The 17766-nt window shown below is 38.6% G+C and overlaps 1 protein-coding gene across 1 annotated transcript in view; it reads right to left on the reverse strand.

The window, feature by feature from the left end:
• The window catches only part of CUBN (cubilin), a 272612-nt gene that overhangs the window by 40039 nt on the left and 214807 nt on the right, over positions 1–17766 (reverse strand). The window contains exons 57-59 of the mRNA XM_015099599.3: positions 11652–11852; positions 9147–9276; positions 4428–4645 (exon numbers count right to left, since the gene is read on the reverse strand). Coding sequence (XP_014955085.3) covers positions 4428–4645; positions 9147–9276; positions 11652–11852 — 549 coding nt within the window. The remainder of the gene's footprint in view (positions 1–4427; positions 4646–9146; positions 9277–11651; positions 11853–17766) is intronic.

Here is a 17766-nt window from a genome sequence, read left to right on the forward strand (position 1 = left end):
TGACTGGACAGTACTCTGGTGTGAGATCAGTAAAATAAGAAGAAAAGGGGGCTTTGATGACTTAAAAGCATGTCTGCGGATCTGAAATGTTGGGTGAGTGACTTAGGTAAGCACAGCCAGGGTGGAAGCAAACCCTGGTGGTGAAGGGGGGCAGAACCAAACAAGCAGAAGTGGACAGAATAATGGATACTCTTGAGTGTCAGTTGTGCCCTGTGGGGCTTGCCCACTTTAGCACAATCCATAGGACTGATGCCTGTTTAAACTTCATGGGACTACAGACACCGCTGACAACTGGATGAAAGATTTGTCTTCTTTCCAGAGAAAGGCTCAGATCTGCAGATAATTTCAGATATCCACAGATCCTAGGAGCTCAGGATGACGAGGTCCCTGGTTATCAGTTATCCAGAATCACTTATTCATGTAGAGTAGGACTGATGGGGAAAGTGAGAAGGCAGGTGTCTTTCACAGGAAAGTGTCAGCCCCCAGGAAGGGCTGACTTTGTTTCCTCCTTACCTTCCACCCCGTGCTAGTGGCCCTTCATAGCAGAAGCTCCATTAAAGAGGAGACCCAATTTCACCACATAATTCATTAGCAACAAGCCAGGGGGATATTTCCCTCAAATTTATTCTGACCTATTAGCAATATAAATATAACAAATGTATGAGGAGAAGTTACCTAATGATTACATAATTGTATGAGTTGGCACTTAACTGACTTCTGAAAAATTATAGCAGATTTAGTATTGTCAAGTGTGGAAGTGAAATAGCAAATTTGTAAACCTCTAGGGTTTAGGTAAAGATGAATGAAACTGAGCTGCTGCTGACTAAAATGGCCTCCATTTCACATCAATTATTTATTTAGGGAAAACACTGCCTTCCAACAGTTTTGGAAACAAAAATTCGCTGTCCCATCCATAAAGTCATTTTTTTCTCTCTTCACAGGATGCTCAGGGCAGTTTGAAATGGATGACACTGAGGTGAAAAGTGCATATTATTAGCCAAACTTAAGATTTTTATCTAGACCTGTAGTGAAAATATCCTATAAACCCTAGAATTCATCATACCCTTTATGGTTCCTCTCCCTTTTCCTCACCAGAAACAACAAAAGCCAAATCAAACTGAAAAGCTATGCAGAGCAAACAGTGAATTTGTACGTATGGTCTTGAAAGGTTTTTAAGATCAAAACAGTACAAAATTTTAATACTCAGGTGTTCAGTAAAAATCAAAACCACTAAACATAACTTAAAATTATTCTTTAAATATCCCCAAGTGGCTGATGGCATTTATACATGACGAAGAGGTGAGAGTGGAACTTCCCTGGTGGCCCAGGGGCTAAGATTCTGTGCTGCCAAGGCAGAGGATGTGTGTTCAGTCCTTGGTCAGGGAACTAGATCCTGCATGCTGCAACTAAAGGTCCCATGTGCCACAGCTAAGGCCCAGTGCAGCCAAATACATATTTTTTAAAAAGGAAGAGGTGATGGGCATGCAGGGGTAGCACGCGGCGGGTAAGGAATGAACCCCATTTCTGCTCTCTGCGTGTAAACCTTTTCTATGTGACCAGAAGAAAACAGTTATTGACTGAAAGTGTCCAGTGTTTACAGGTAAGCAGGGGCTTTGACAGTGCACGATTTTTCCTTCTGTGCTACTTCAGTTCACTAAAATCACATGAAGTCCCCAACTGTCTTTTGTAGCTCAGAAAAACATCATAATTCATGAGGTTAGGGAACACTGGCTAAGCTTCATGCAGGTGACGACCGTGTAGAGTGCTTTAGGATGACTTCAATGATCATGTGAGAATATATTAGGAAAAAGGAAAACAATTTGAAAGCGGGTAGAATGAGCTATGCAATTACATGTTACTTGATTCTAAAGTCTGTGCTAAAGGCATGGATAGATGAGTTCTTTTGTGCAAAAAAGCTCCAAAGGAAAGTAAAGTTGTTTTTTTTCAAAATAGCCTTCTGTGTTTTGTATGCCATTTCACTTAGGCAATTCTATTAAGGCAATGAATGCTCCCTGTCTACCCATAAGACTTGCTTTCAAGTTATTGTTGATACAGCTAAGTAGGGTTTCTGATTTTCTGATTCCATTTGTCACAATGTCTGCGTTTTATTGGGAAGACTTCAAAACACAAATGTCTAATTGCTTCCCTCGACAAATGCATGACAAAAATCACACACTAAATGTAAAGAAGGTGAAGGTAAGCTCTGATTGCTATCAGAGGCATGAAGGTTGGGCACAGCATGGGGTAAACAGAAAGAAAGAGTTTGAACACTGAGGTAGAATTCTTATTGTAGAAAACACCCCAGGTCTCTCTGAGTAGTCACAGTAAGTGATTTATTTTGTGAGCTTTTTGTTTTTAGAACATTGATCACTTCTGTATTCAAAGTGAAGAATCAGAACACTTCCCAGAGTCAGATATAAATGATTTTAGACTGTGCCACTGATGCTACAAGTACAGATAAACAGAGAACTGGTTAGCTACTTTATATTTTAATGAACTTAAAGTTCTAAGCTAAAATGGACAACCAACAAGGACCTATTGTGTAGCATAGGGAACTCTGCTCAATGTTATGTGGCAGCCTGGAATGGGAGGGAAGTTTGGGAGAGAAGGGATACATGTATATGTATGGCTGAGTCCCTTCACTGTTCACCTGAAATTATCACCACATTGTTAATTGGCTATGCCCCAGTACAAAATAGGGTTTCCTCGGTGGCTCAGACAGTAAAGAATCTGCCTGCAGTGCAAGAGACCTTGGTTAAATCCCTGAGTAAGGAAGATGCCCTGGAGAAGGGAATGGCAAACCATTCCAGTATTCTTGCCTAGAAAATCCCGTGGACAGAGGAAACTGATGGGCTACAGTTCATGGAGTCACAAAGAGCTGGATACAACTGAGCAACTAACCCTTTCAATACAAAATAAAAAGCTTTTTTAAAAAAATTCTAAGCTCGTATTTACAGATAATTATTTCTCAGAAGCAGTGCTATTACAGGGGCGCTATTTTTGATTGAGCCTCTCACCTGGATTTCTCTTTCACCTTTAAATGGCTCCCTGATAACTACCTTGTGCCCAAATTGCTTCTCAAGCTTCAACTTCCTCCTATATTTCTCCATTTAGATATCTCATAGGTCCTCCAACCCAAAATGATCCAAACGAAATATAACATTTCTTCCCTAAACCTCAGCCTCCTAAGGCACCACTAACCAGCGAAAGAAAGTGAAAGTGTTCGTCACTTAATCATGTCTGACTCTTTGCAACCCCATGGACTGTAGCTTGCCAGGCTCCTCTGTCCATGGAATTCTCCAGGCAATAGTACTGGAGTGGATTGCCATTCCCTTCTCCAAGGGATCTTCTCAACCCAGGGATCAAACCTGGGTCTTTGACATTGTAGGCAGATTCTTTGCCCTTTGAGTCACTAGGGAAGCCCCTGCAAACCAGTGAGCTACCCACAAAAAGTCATTCTCAACTCATGTCCTCATTAATAAGCATCAAGTTCCCAACACTGTACTTCCAGAGTATTCTACCTTCTGAGTATCCCTGAGATTTTTCACCTTTCCTTCTGTTTCTATTCCCCCTGTATTAGTTTGAGCTTTCAAACACCCTCATCTAAAATTCCATAATGAGCTTCTTCCTTTAGAGGTTAACGAGTCCTCCAAGTCTTTTCTCGGTTTCCTGGATAGCTCATTTGGTAAAGAATCTGCCTGCAATGCAGGAGACCCTGGTTTGATTCCTGGGTCAGGAAGCTCCCTTGGAGAAGGGATAAGCTACCCTCTCCAGTATTCTTGGGCTTCCCTGGTGGCTCACATGGTAAAGAATCCACCTGCAATGTGGGAGACCTCGGTTTGATCCCTGAGTTGGGAAGATCCCCCGAGGAGTGATGGACTACCCACTCCAGTATTCTTACCTGGAGAATCCCATGGACAGAGAAGCCTGGTGGGCTATAGTCCATGGGGTTGCAAAGACCTGGACATGATTGAAGAATTAAGCACACAACACCAAGCCTTTCTCTACCCTGCTACCACTATGATGCTTCTAGAAGCAGAGTCTGGACATGCATTACTTAAAATTCTCCCAGGCTCCTCACCATTTTAAGGATAAAGTCAACATAGGCCACAAGGCCTTTTTTTTCTTTTTGATCTGGCCCTTGCTATCTACAGGCTCAACTACCATTTTCATGGGTGATAATGAGACTCAAATCTCGTTTGAGATAGTGCTGTAAACAGACTTTATCTTTAAATAGTAGAAAGACACATTTGTTGAATCTTTTTTTTTTTCACTCAACATACCTTACATGTAATTTTTAAAACCAAAATTTTATGTGACATCTTTCTCTAAACTTAAATGAAGAGCGGCTTTAGACAGGTTAAAAAAAAATTAAAACAGAACTGTAACAGTTATAAAAAGTAGATTTACAAGTCCAAAATTCTTACCCAATGTCTGCCGGAAAGTTATCCTCCAACCTCTTGCTGTTTGAATTGAATCTGTCTTGAACACCAGGAACATACTATTATTGCTGCTCCTAATACTTGGTGGAAGGTTGGAGCCACAGAATTGGCCGAGAAGGGGATCACTGATGTTAGAACCATCGTAAACTGCCAAGTAGTCTTCAGAGCAGGAAGCCGAGGGAACCACATCAAAATCATTGAATCTGTGAAATGAACCTTGTTAATAGTGATGTTCTCCATTTGTACTTCCATTAAATTACAGCTTAGCTCTTATTTTTTTAAAAAAAGATAGGACAAAGGTTAACAAGCATCCACGATCCACTTGCTAGGAAACATTAGAAATAATATACTATTTTACTGATCAGTTCAAAAGTTTAGAGGAAATTTTTTGAGAGACTAGAATATGGCAAATAGATGGTGAAACAGTGAAAACAGTGAGAGACTTCATGTTTTGCGGCTCCAAAATCACTGCAGATGGTGACTGCAGCCATGAAATTAAAAGACGCTTACTCCTTGGAAGCAAAGTTATGACCAAATAGACAGCATATTAAAAAGCAGAGACATTACTTTGCCAACAAATGTCCATCTAGTTAAAGCTATGGTGTTTCCAGTAGTCATGTATGGATGTGAAAGTTGGACTATAAAGGTGAGTGCCAAAGAATTGATGCTTTTGAACTATGGTATTGGAGAAGACTCTTGACAGTTCCTTGGGCTGCAAGGAAATCCAACTAGTCCATCCTGAAGGAAATCAATCCTGAATATTCATTGAAAGGACTGATGCTGAGGGTGAAACTCCAATATTTTATCCACCTGATGCAAAGAACTGATTCATTTGAAAAGACCCTGATGCTGGGAAAGATTGAAGGTGGGAGAAGGGGATGACAGAGGATGAGATGGTTGGATGGTATCACCGACTCGGTGGACATGAGTCTGAATAAACTCCTGGAGTTGGTGATAGACAAGGAGGCCTGGCATGCTGCAGTCCATGGGATTGCAAAGAGTTGGGCACAACTGAGTGACTGAAATGAACTGAACTGATGATAAGCTTTTGGAATATACAGATGAGTAAGACACAGCTTTGGATTTTCAGGATTTTATAGTCAAGGACATATTAAATCTCTTTGACATTAAGCTTTGACAAGCTGAACTGATACGCATTTATCATTTGAGCAACACTTTAGTTTCCCAGTCTCATTAAAAATATGGTATTTACTCTGCTCCCTTGTTACTTTTATGACATCAAGTGGTGCTATTATCCTATTATTTATTTATGGGAAGGATGCTAATATAACAGAGTGGAAGAAATGCTGGTTTTAGAAGCAGAGCTTCATTTTCATTCTTACACTCTGTTTCTTTTTAAAACGGACTTTATTCTAAGGTTAAATGAAGCTATATGAAACTAAAACCAAACTAGGGTACCTGACATAAAGAAGATGCTTAAAAAAAAAAAGACAGAAAAGGAAAAGAACAGACCCAACAAAATATTATTATTATTTCTGTGATTTTGAAAACCAGGAATATGAAATAAGTTATTCCTCAGAAAAAAAATATAAGAAATCAATGGTACAAGGAATGAATTAAATTCTCTTGCACCTCACTTTACTGCAGTGAGCAGTAATTCACACTTCAGATCACTGTAGTCATCATGGGCATGTTACCACTCATCCCAGCTCTGGACCTTCCTGACATTTATTAGGATTGTCTTTTTGTGACAGACACTAGAGGTCTGACATGGCCCTAAGAGATACTTTCGCCCCAGAAATGTAAACAGTTGTCATGCATATTCCTTTTGGAAGAAGTTTTAAGCACTACTACTCAATATGCACACTGCCTTCCACTGCAGTGATGATCATGGAAGCAAATGCAAAATGAGTTTCCATCAACCTGGGTGGCTGAGTGACTATGTTAGGAGGTGATTCCTTGCTGGACCACTCTAGATACACTCATACAAGTGAGAAAGAAACTTGCTGAGGTAAGCTACTGTGCTTTGGGGTGGTTTGTTATCACGTATAACCTATCCTAACAGATACATCCCTGACTTTTCTTTTTATTGCCTAACATAGTATTTCTTTTCTTTTTTATTGAAGTATAGTTGATTTACAATGTTGTGTTAGTTTCTGATGTACAGCAAAGTGAACCAACTATTCATGTATATATTCTTCTAGATTTTCTTAAGAATTATGGTGGGTTTATTATAGCTTAAAAAAAAACCTGTTTAAGTTATTTGATATCCTGTCATCATTTTGGTAGGTTCTTCTTCTGTCTCAGGTGTTTTTGTTTTCTGGTGGGTTGTTTTTTTGTTTTTTGTTTTTTTTTTTTTTTTGCCTCTTTTTGCTAGCCTCTGTTCAGTTCAGTTCAGTTGCTCAGTTGTGTCCGACTCTTTGCAACCCCATGGACTGCAGCATGCCAGGCCTCCCTGTCCATCACCAACTCCAGGAGTTTACTCAAATTCATGTCCATTGAGTTGGTGATGCCATACAACCATCTCATCCTATGTCATCTCCTTCTCCTCCTGCCTTCAATCTTTCCCAGCATCAGGGTCTTTTCAAATGAGTCAGTTCTTCGCATCAGGTGGCCAAAGTATTAGAGTTTCAGCTTCAGCATCAGTCCTAATGAATATTCAGGACTGACTTCATCTAGGATGAACTGGTTTGATCTCCTTGCAGTCCAAGGGACTGTCAAGAGTCTCTCCAACACCACAGCTCAAAAGCATCAATTCTTCAGCATTCCCTTTTCTTTATAGTCCAACTCTCATATCCATACGTGACTACAGGAAAAGCTATAGCCTTGACTAGACAGACCTTTGTTGGCAAAGCCTCTGCAATAAATAGCATATAATATGGAATACTTTTAAAAATATCTCATGATTAGAGAGGATTAAGAAAAATGATGCAGTATGTTAAAATGATACAATATGTCTTGGTGGGCTGAATGTTTCAAACTGATGATAAAGATCAAGATGAAAAGTTTCTTAATTTTTTTTAACCATGTGCAACATTTAATGTTCCTGTAATAGAAGAGGGCAAAACAATTGCTAGATAACTTCCAAACATACTACTTTCATTCTTATTTTCTATAGACAATACATTCATTTTCCACAACATGAATCCATGAAGAACAATAAAAACCTGAATTTCCAGGAGGGATTCAAAGCTTTTTCGGGTTTGCATCATTTTCCCATGACAGCACAGAAAATATCTGGAAAAACCCGTTAACCCATAAAACCTCATGAAACTGGCCTATTTTGAGAGCCTTGAAAAATCTATGTTTTACTACAGTCTACAACTTCTGCGGTACCTAGAATAGTATCTGTTTCATAGAATGTAGTTTCTTAAAAAGAGTATAATAAATAGTTTTCCAAACTGATCTGACCTTTGACTATGGTGAGCCCCAGGGCCTATATATATATTATAGCATATGCTATAAACCTACACTGTGAGAATCAAATATTGGGCCATGATGGCAAATGACAGGAACTATCCCTTAAGCTTCCATTCTGAGCAGGTGATCCCTTCACAGACCTCTTGCTCCTGGCCATCTGGCAGTTGTTGTTTATGCTTTTGTTCTACGGACTTAAAGGGTTTTTGGCTTTGGAGCATGGCGTCCTTAAACAGTCTCAGGTGGGAGTTGCAGTGTTCTTCAGGATCCAGCCTGTAGCCCCTCCCCATCTGTTACAGGAATCAAACCTGATGAGACCCGCCTTACAGTCCAAGGACCCATTTGATATGTGAGTCTCTGGAGGTAAACTGCAGAGAGTTTACGACTTGGGGAAGAGAATATGATCACAGTCATATAGGAGGAACAGAGGTAGGAGGAGTCCTAGCCCATTAAGCGTCTATAAAAAATTCTATATTGCCATAAACTACAGCAACTTTCAGAGTTTTCCACCACATGCTATATATCACTGAAACACAGGAGTTAGAAATATATTATCTTGTATGACAACAGTTGTGAACTTTATCACTTGGAGAACTGCAGGTTACTTTCCCTTAATCAGTCTTGCTGGAAGTAGGCAGGATCAGGGGAGAATTTACTGATGATATAAGATACCTTGTTGAGCACCAGTTTAGAAATATTCTGAAATAGGAATAAAACGAATTTCTTAAGTAGTTAGAAAATTTACCTTTCGAGAGAGAGCATATGGAAGGATAAAGGACATGCTTTGGGGAGGAAATCTGATAAGGATTTTTTTGACTTTTCATTTAATAGTGTATCACTTTGGAAAAGTTATGTGATGCTCCTGAGCTTCAGTTTTCTCTTCACTACAGTGAGATTAACAATATATACCTCATATGATTGTATGAAGAACTAAATAAGAGAATGGTGCAAGTGGTCATTAAAGTTCTTTGTGTATTATATGTCTCCAAAATGAAAACTGCTTTCTCTTGCCCTCCCCACACCCTTTGAGATAGGCTTATAACATTGCACCCCATTATATAAACTCCTTTAAAACTGTTGGGAAAACTCCAACAATTGTTTGAGCTGGTGGAGTGCCTGTTTTTCCCTGCATGACCACTGGTTTGTGCGGAGGGTAGGGAGGCCATGTCCTAGGCTACCAGGACCACACCACAGACTCACTTTCTCTTCCTCCAGATTCTCATACGTACCTCTGATGAGCATCAATACTCTGCATCATTAAAGGAATATCTTCTCTGTAAACAGAGCTGAAACGGTTTTCTCAAGAAAGTAATGTGTCTTACGTACTTGAGCTGGATGACTCTGTTGCTCCTGACAGTGATGGTGTAAAGACAGTGCATGTTGTCAGGGTAGTTGGAGTAGGTATACAAAGGGCTCTTGATGACTCCAGTGGAGAGATTGAACGCACCGCCGCAGGCTGGGATAGAAGTGGGGGATATGCAGAGAATGATTATGACTGGAAACAGAGGAAAGTCATCGTCAGACATTCTTTACCATGTTACCCCCGAGAGAGATGATAATCATTTGTCTTAGAGCAATATAAACCTCCCTTTATTGTGTTTACAAATAATTCATGCTTTTCCACTGCCATGGAGGGAACAAACAGTAAGAAGCAGGGAAGAATGTTTCAAGGCACCTCTTAGAATGGAATAAATCTGAGTCCAAAATAATGGCCAGTGTGAAGGCAATGAGAGAGAATGTTCCGTGTGCTGGAATAGAACCGTCCTTCTTTTCCATTGAAGTGACAGATTGGAAGAGATGACAGTGATGGCTGGAAGTTTAGAAAAGGTGCGCTGACTGCAAGGCACATCGTGGGCTTATGAGCCCAGGAAGGACTGTGATCTAAACAACTTAAATAATATAGATTGGAGTCTCCTATGTCCATGATAGACTATTACAAGGCGATGTTCCAGAAATCACTTTTGGAATAATGGAGTTAAGTTTTCTTTTTGGGCTCACATGCATAACTCTTGGGTCCTGTGTATTTCTAGCTAGTCCTGAGACTGATAAGGACCATATTCACACACGTTTTATTGAAGAAACAAGGCCTATTCCTTGCCCTGAGGCCAGCAATTAATAGCCCTCAACCCTTAGTTATTCCTACTAGGCAATAAAACAACAGCTGTAAAAATGGAATGAAATTCTATTGTAAAAAAACATAGAATTTTTATTTGTTTGACCTTGCATGTAAGAAGGATGAACTTGCATTATCCAGTGATGAAAAGCGCCCTATTCTCACTGCAGCAACAGAGATTTATATTTATTATATATTGTGATTCTAAAATTATAGTAAGGTTACTATACTTTGATGATATACTGTCAATGGATGTGTTCCATTTACATCTGTTAGAAATGATAACCAAATAGTGGCTCCCATTTAAGGTTATAAAGGTTATTTATTTATTTGTCTGTTTATTTTGTCTCAGCTGAGTCCACCTCGCAGAGAAAGCTATCCTCTATGCCCGTAAGTATTCATGTGCTAAGACCTCTTGGTACATCTGCAGTGAGTTAAATGTTAGATTTGTGTAGCCATTATTCTATTTCATCTTGTACACAATTATGTGGTCTCTGAAAACTATGCCTAAATAACTCCTAAAGTTGTCCATTGTCAGGATCTGAAATTTCAATATCAATAACCCTGTTTAAATGAGACTCTCAGAGTAGATAACATGAACGCTTCACACAGTATTTTAGGAAAATGAGGGATTGAAGACTAAAAGAATATAAAGCAGGGAGGAAACTCTCCATAACACTAGCTGAAGCAAAAGAATAAAACAAACCACCCCTTATCCTTACTCAGCAGACAACTGGGGGAAGGAATGTTCATGGTTCTATTCTGTTTGTGCTGACAGAACCCCAGAGCCACACAAAATGATGCATTACAAATGGGGTCAGGACTTGGGTGGCAGCTAATGTGGACACACTGTGAAGGCCTTCTTCATGAGTAAATAAACATTTTCAGTCTCCTCTGTGGATGGGAACGATAATTTTTTTTTAAAGAAAATGCTTTGACTTTCTACCTTTAGCAATGGGTTTCGTCAAGTAAAGATCAAACAAACATTCTGCAAGATCTTTTTCTGGCCCATGTTATTATTGGAGTTGGGATGACATGGGGGAAAAAATTTGCTGTTAGCAAACCAACAAAGTTTATTGCAGGAGAGGAAAAGACCTTTCAAAACAGGGAAGTGGAGTCTTATGATTTTCAAACAAACATTGATCAAGCTGTCTACTAAAAACTGAAAAGATCTTGGTAGCTACAAAGATCTTTGTCCAATCTGTGACTTCTCATCTTGCCTTTGATATAGAGAAGTTGAAAATTATCACAGAGTTGAATACATCAGTCTTTTTGTTTACTTGTGCTTTTCACATATTGCTAAAAAAAAAAAAGAAAAAAAACTCTTTCCTTCCAGAAGACTATAAAAACATCCCTTACATTTTTTCTAAATTTATAAAGCATTGCCTTTCACCAGAATGAAAGTCAAAAAAGTTACTTTATGCTACATATAAACATCTAAAGGTGGCTATTCATTCTAACTTAAATGATCAAAAATAAATCTCTATCTTCCATTTTATTTTCAAAGAGTAGTTCTGTCAAAGTTTATGAAAAAGGGCCTCCCCATTTTAAAGAGGAAAATACCTAAGTATTTTTAGACCATGTATCTAATTAATAACTTTTTCCCTTAAAGTCTCTGAATCTTCAAGTTGGTCATACATGAATCACAATTAAATCTCCTGTGGAAATTGCTCAAGAAAAAAAAGAAAATTCCAAACTACATCATTACAGTCACTCACAAGTTATCCTATAGGAAAACTTGAATCCCAAGTCCGTGGTGTGTGCGTTTGAGTAGAAGTTAAGCAGCACTGGACCAGAGACGGTGAGAGGGGACAGGCTGTCCTCCCCACACAGGGTCGCTAAAGGCGTGGAAGACAAGTTGTAACCCCTGATGATGTGCACGCCGTCGTTGACACAGCTTCCCGTTACTGCGGAGTGAGCTGTTCAGGGCAGGGAACAACCAGAAGCAACATAAATAATAATCAGAAGCAATGTAAATGATCACACAAAAATGTGAGAAAGATTCATGCAATTTACACAGAAGTTAAAATCAACAATCATTTTGATAAGTCACTATTTAACTCAGTTTCCTGAAGGTTACTCTCACCCTAGTGACAAAGTAAGCACAGGTATGAGGAAACAGGTAGACCTTCACAAGAGGTAAATCCTATTTTGAAAGAATCCAGAATTTTTTTTCTTATAAAATGACTCCTTTAATTCCATGATTATAAATAGGAGACAGTTTTGCCTTCTGATTGACATGTGGCAATATCTGAAGACATTTTCTTTTTGCTGTCATGTCGGGGTGTGCCACTGGCATGGAGCGGGTAGATGGATACTGTTAAATATGCTATAAGACTCAGGGCAGCCACCCAGGCCCCCTGCCCTCGCACCACAAGAATGGCTCCACCCCTAATGCTAAAGTGCTACTAGTGAGAAACTTGGCTGTAATAGTAAAGTTTATACACAGATAAGGGACTTCTACCATGAAAAGTGGCATAGAAATGCTTATAACTTGGCACAAATCTATGTCAGCAGAGCTCTGCGTATCACCTCACTGCATTAGATCCAAATATCACTGATTCTTCAATGGGAAGACACTTGGTGACAAAACCATAAGAAGATAATGATATTAAACACTTTTCCATAATCATAGGGGAACCAATTGAATATACAATCAAAATATACCCAGAATTCCCAAGTGGAATATAGTTAAATGCAACTAGATGACTGTCTTCTAGGGAGAGAAAAGAACTTAGTCAAGGTTTAAAAAACGTTCTTCAAGGAGCAAGATGTATTTCAAAGTTGAGTTAATGGCCAGGTGGTAGCATTCAGTCAGACATGTGAAAACTTGTCAGGAAGAGTAGTTCCCTGAGATGGAATGACACTGTCTACATGGACAAGAGCTCATGTCATGGGACAAGGCACTACAGCCACTCTGAATTTGATCTTCAGTCTGTGATTTGATGAATATTTACTATTTAAATCTTTGAGTATAAAATAATCCTCCATTATTTGTTTTTATGTTTATTTTCCATCCTCCCGAAAAACTGTAAAGCATATGTATTATTTGAAATGGGTAAAGCTCTATCTAATGTCTTGAAATATAATCACATTATTATTATTCTAATGTCTTGAAAATTATCACATTATTCTGGGCTTCATTACAGATAGCCATGTTCAATTCTGGATTTCATCATGATTCCATGAACTTGGAGAGAACTGAAAGGAAGCCAAGGATGAGTAATGCAGCAAATAATAGAAACTTGTGGAATTTAGATGCAGACTTTGATTTTCTTTCAGAGTCATAGAGAGGCAGAGATTTAAGAGAGGACTAGAAATAGTGGGAAATCCTTTTTGTTGAAATACTATATTATAGATATGCTAAAGTCTTCCCAGTTAAACAGCAGAGGGCTCTCGGGAGAGGGCTGTGAATCAGGGGCAGCTCTGAGTAGCTTCAGGCTGGACTCCTCAGTGGAGGATGATCCCCTGGGAAGCAGAAGCAGGTCCTGGTACAGAGATCATTTTGGCAGACTGTGAAGGTCAAGGTCTTGTCATGCAGGCAAGCAAGGGACCTCACACAACTATACCATCTCTGCTGGAACTTGACCAATCTGCATAAAACATCAACAGGAACTATTTCAGAAGAACCATTGCTCAGTGCTTTCTAAAGTAGTGAATTGCGAAATGGGCCTACTCTTTGATTTCTTGAGAAACAATTGTGGAAGCAAAGAAGTGGTAAGTAGCTGAATAATGCCACTTTTAAAAAAATTAGTTTAAACGGAGGAGAAATGTAAACTAAGGTGGACGAAAGTCAATTATCCTGCTTCTTGGTGGGAAAAAAGGGCAAAAGGAAAAAAAAAATCTGAAACCAAATTTTCTCTTGTTTTTCCTTTTGGCTTTCTATTATGCATAGCTTGTAAACCAGAACTTATAAGTTAATGAAGGAAAATTAAGGCAAATATTACATAGGATTTGCCAACCGGCTGCTCTGGAAGTCCACCTCTGTTACTTGTGGGACCTTTGAGACCATCTCTGGAAGACAGCAGAAAACCTTTGCGCGGTTCTCCCCATTTTCTGTGTCAAGGGACTACTCTCTATTCCGTTCTTATCAAGATATACTCTGGATCTGAGAAAAACTGAATTTAGAATTTGCCTAGACATGGTATTTTTTAGTTAAGAATTCTAAATCCCTCATTCTCGCCAAGGTGAATCAATGTTATTACGTAATTTTAATGACAGAGAAACCAAGACACAGAAGGCAAAGGTTTGCCCTTAGGTTACCTCATCTGTGAAGTGTTTTCTTCTTCTATAAAGTTAGAAAAAGAAGAAAAGGCCTATAATCCTCCTGGCACCTTGGAGGCATCTGCTTGGCCATGGGAATAATGAAAACAGAAAAATATACTTTTAGACTGTTCAATATTTGGGAAAGTAAAATGAGTATTTGATGATACCTGATTCCAAAATAAGTGTAAACATTAAAGGTTTCTCTTTCATACTTTCTCATATTTTGTCTGTTTTTGCTGTTTTCTTTTTGACCAAAGTAACATTTTGAATTTGTCAAATCTCTATTTTTATTTCACAGTTTTGAAAGACACTGTTAAGAATACCAAGAACCATTTTAGTCTTGAGGTAACTTTAAAAGTCTTGTAAGAGCTCAAATAGAAATTTCTGCTATGACTTGTGATTTCCCTGAAATTTTTATAGTTCATTAGTGATCGTATAGAAAAGTATGTAGTTCATAGAATGACTAGTATTGGAAATGTAATAGTAAGGAGAAAGAGAAACCTAGGCCGACATAAAACACCATAACATGCTTTCAGAGCAACTCATTTTAGTAGAAAGTAGGTCAGTGAACATTTGTAACCTCTCTGTAGGAAAGGCATCAAAAAGCACTCAACTAGCCTGAAAGGTAAAATCTTTCCTAACCAGTTGTCAGTGTTTAGTAGACACAGCGTCTGGACAAGGGTGTTTCCCTGTAATATTTCATAGCCTGGAATAGCTCATTTTTCCCTTGACAAATTCAACTTTTGTGTCAATGGACCACCAAAAAAAGCAGAAACAGAATGTTCATCTCCACCCAGTCAACACAGGCTCTGCTGGCTGCTTGGACTCAGAAGTACTTTGGACAGAATCTTTCAGAAACAGATCTATGGCCTCTAGCAGCTAGGAAGACAATGCTCCTTTAGACAGGCTCTGATTTTTCTTGAGAGCAATTCCCTCTCAGTTTTACCACAATATACTGCACATGAATTCTTGAGGCTCATTTAGAAGGGGGTGGAAGGTTATTTTTACTGTAGCTAATGGATCTGTAACTTGCTGATGGTATTCAATGAACTGTGGTATGGATATGATTAATGAAAAGAATCTAATTACAAAATAAATCTGATTAATGTTACCCTTTTGGGGAATCATCATGATTCATTTAATCTAAGCCAGAAAATGACTCACTAAGCAGTTTGGAAATGCTGAGTACGTGTAACACTAGAAATGTCACAAGACATCATCATAAGGATATGATCTTATACAAAGAGTAATCTTTTCAACTGGGCAATTCTGAGCAAATCCATCAGTAAAGAAGAAATCACTGAATCTGGAAAAATCAAATATCTGTTCGCAGGTAACTCATGCTAAGGGTGTGTCTGGAGATCCTGACTGGTGGCAGCAAAAAGATCCTGGTGGCAGCAAAAAGAACAACACAATGGCCACTCTCGGGCTTCCCTGGTGGTCCAGTGGTTGAGACCCTGAGCTCCTAACATAGGGGGCCCAGATTCTATCCCTGGTTGGGGAACTAGATTCTGCATGCTGTAGCTAAAACCCAGTGCAGCCAAATAAATACATTTAAATAATAAATATTTTATAAAGGACCATTCTGATGAATTATCGTTCACAAGATAAGTTTCTACAGGCACGATCTGACTTTCACAAGTACTATTTTATATTTTTGCAAAAATTACAGTGATTATCAGAAAGATTAAGTAGTTTGTACAAAGTCATGTCATTAGTAAGTGGCCATTCTGGCATTGAAACCTGTCCTAAAATATTAAAATATCCCCCATCCCAGGTCAGGTAGTCCACAGTATCTCAGCCCTTTACCCTACCTGGTCAACTAAACTCAGGGAGTTACTGTTCACCCTAAATATAGGTTGCCTTCTAATCATATACATACCATTGGTTTTGACAGTGCTGTGTGTGGCTATTTTATATAGTATATTTGACAGCATCATCTTTTTTTAGTCTAAATTATATTGCCTATCACATTCTCATGTTTATGGAATTTAAGGAGAACAAACGCACATATAGGTGCACAATCCAAGCCACGTGTTCCTCCCTATCTTATTAAAATAACTTTTTCTCAATTATAAAAATAATAGAAAAGGTACAATGTATGGTGATGAATTTAATTAGACTTATCATGGGTGTTCTTTGGAAGGAATGATGCTAAAGCTGAAACTCCAGGACTTTGGCCACCTCATGTGAAGAGTTGACTCATTGGAAAAGAGTCTGATGCTGGGAGGGATTGGGGGCAGGAGGAGAAGGGGACGACAGAGGATGAGATGGCTGGATGGCATCACTGACTCGATGGACGTGAGTTTGAGTGAACTCCGGGAGTTGGTGATGGACAGGGAGGCCTGGTGTGCTGTGATTCATGGGGTCGCAAAGAGTCGGACACGACTGAGCGACTGAACTGAACTGAACTGATCATGGTGATCATTTTGAAATATATATAAATATTAAACCATTACATTGTATATCTGAAACCAATATAATGTTACATGTTATACTTCAATTTTTTAAAAAGTTTTTGATAGTTTTTAACTCATAAAACAGAAAGGTATAAAGAAGGAAATAAGTCAGACACAACTGAGCGACTGAAATGAACTGAACTGAACTGATCAATCTATGACACCATAGTAACCACTTTTAAAATACTGCTTAATAGCCTTACAGATTTTACTCCTACACTTTATTTTAAATTAAAAAATTGGATCTTTTATATAAGCTGCTTTACCTTTCCCCTAATATGAATACTTTGTAAATCATGAACATCTTTTTATATTACTGGAATTTTGTGCAGGGAAATGCTGGGAAGATTCTATTTTACTTCTTAGTCCATTTTTACAGTGACAGACATCAATGCATACTTGGCATTTTCCAGCAAACACTTGTCAGAAACTACAATATGTAGAGATATAGGAAAACAAGGTCATAGAAAAAGGATCCAGTGAGAGAGGCTTTATGTAATTTATCAACAAATGAGTACTGACAAGTCATTTTTATTTTTATGAGACATAAATTTTCTGGAGACTGAATATTATAGGACATTTTGCCAGATTTAACTTTACACGCCATGGGAGACCAACCCAAACAGAAGCAAATTTTGGTTGGACAGATGAGGCTTGGCAAATGTACAAATTAACTGTGATTCAGAAATGAAAAGTTAATTTGCAAAAAATATTAAAATGACTGAGTGGTTGAAGGTGCCCATCTTTTCTCTGTGGTACGATACCACCCAATTAAATATCAAGTTGTGTCAAATGTAGTCAGAACCCAACTCAAACCACAGCTCCACTGGCCCCTTTGCCAACAGCCAGGAATAAGCCCAAAGGGGCACTATGGTTAGCAATTTCCCAATCCATCTGGAACTGATGAGGATGAAAAAGGAGAGGAAAGGGTATCTCACAGTTCTATTTCATGCAACTAGATCACAGATATTTATTAATGTCAATAATTCATTCACTCAACATTTATGGAGAACCTATTGATACTTTGACTCAGTGGTAAAGTTTCTCTTGCTAGTTAGTTCACTGTGTGCGTGTGTGTGTGTGTATGTGTGTGCACACATGTGTATGA

The sequence above is a fragment of the Ovis aries genome, chromosome 13, assembly GCF_016772045.2.
Source record: "Ovis aries strain OAR_USU_Benz2616 breed Rambouillet chromosome 13, ARS-UI_Ramb_v3.0, whole genome shotgun sequence".
In the NCBI taxonomy this organism is placed as follows: domain Eukaryota; kingdom Metazoa; phylum Chordata; class Mammalia; order Artiodactyla; family Bovidae; genus Ovis; species Ovis aries.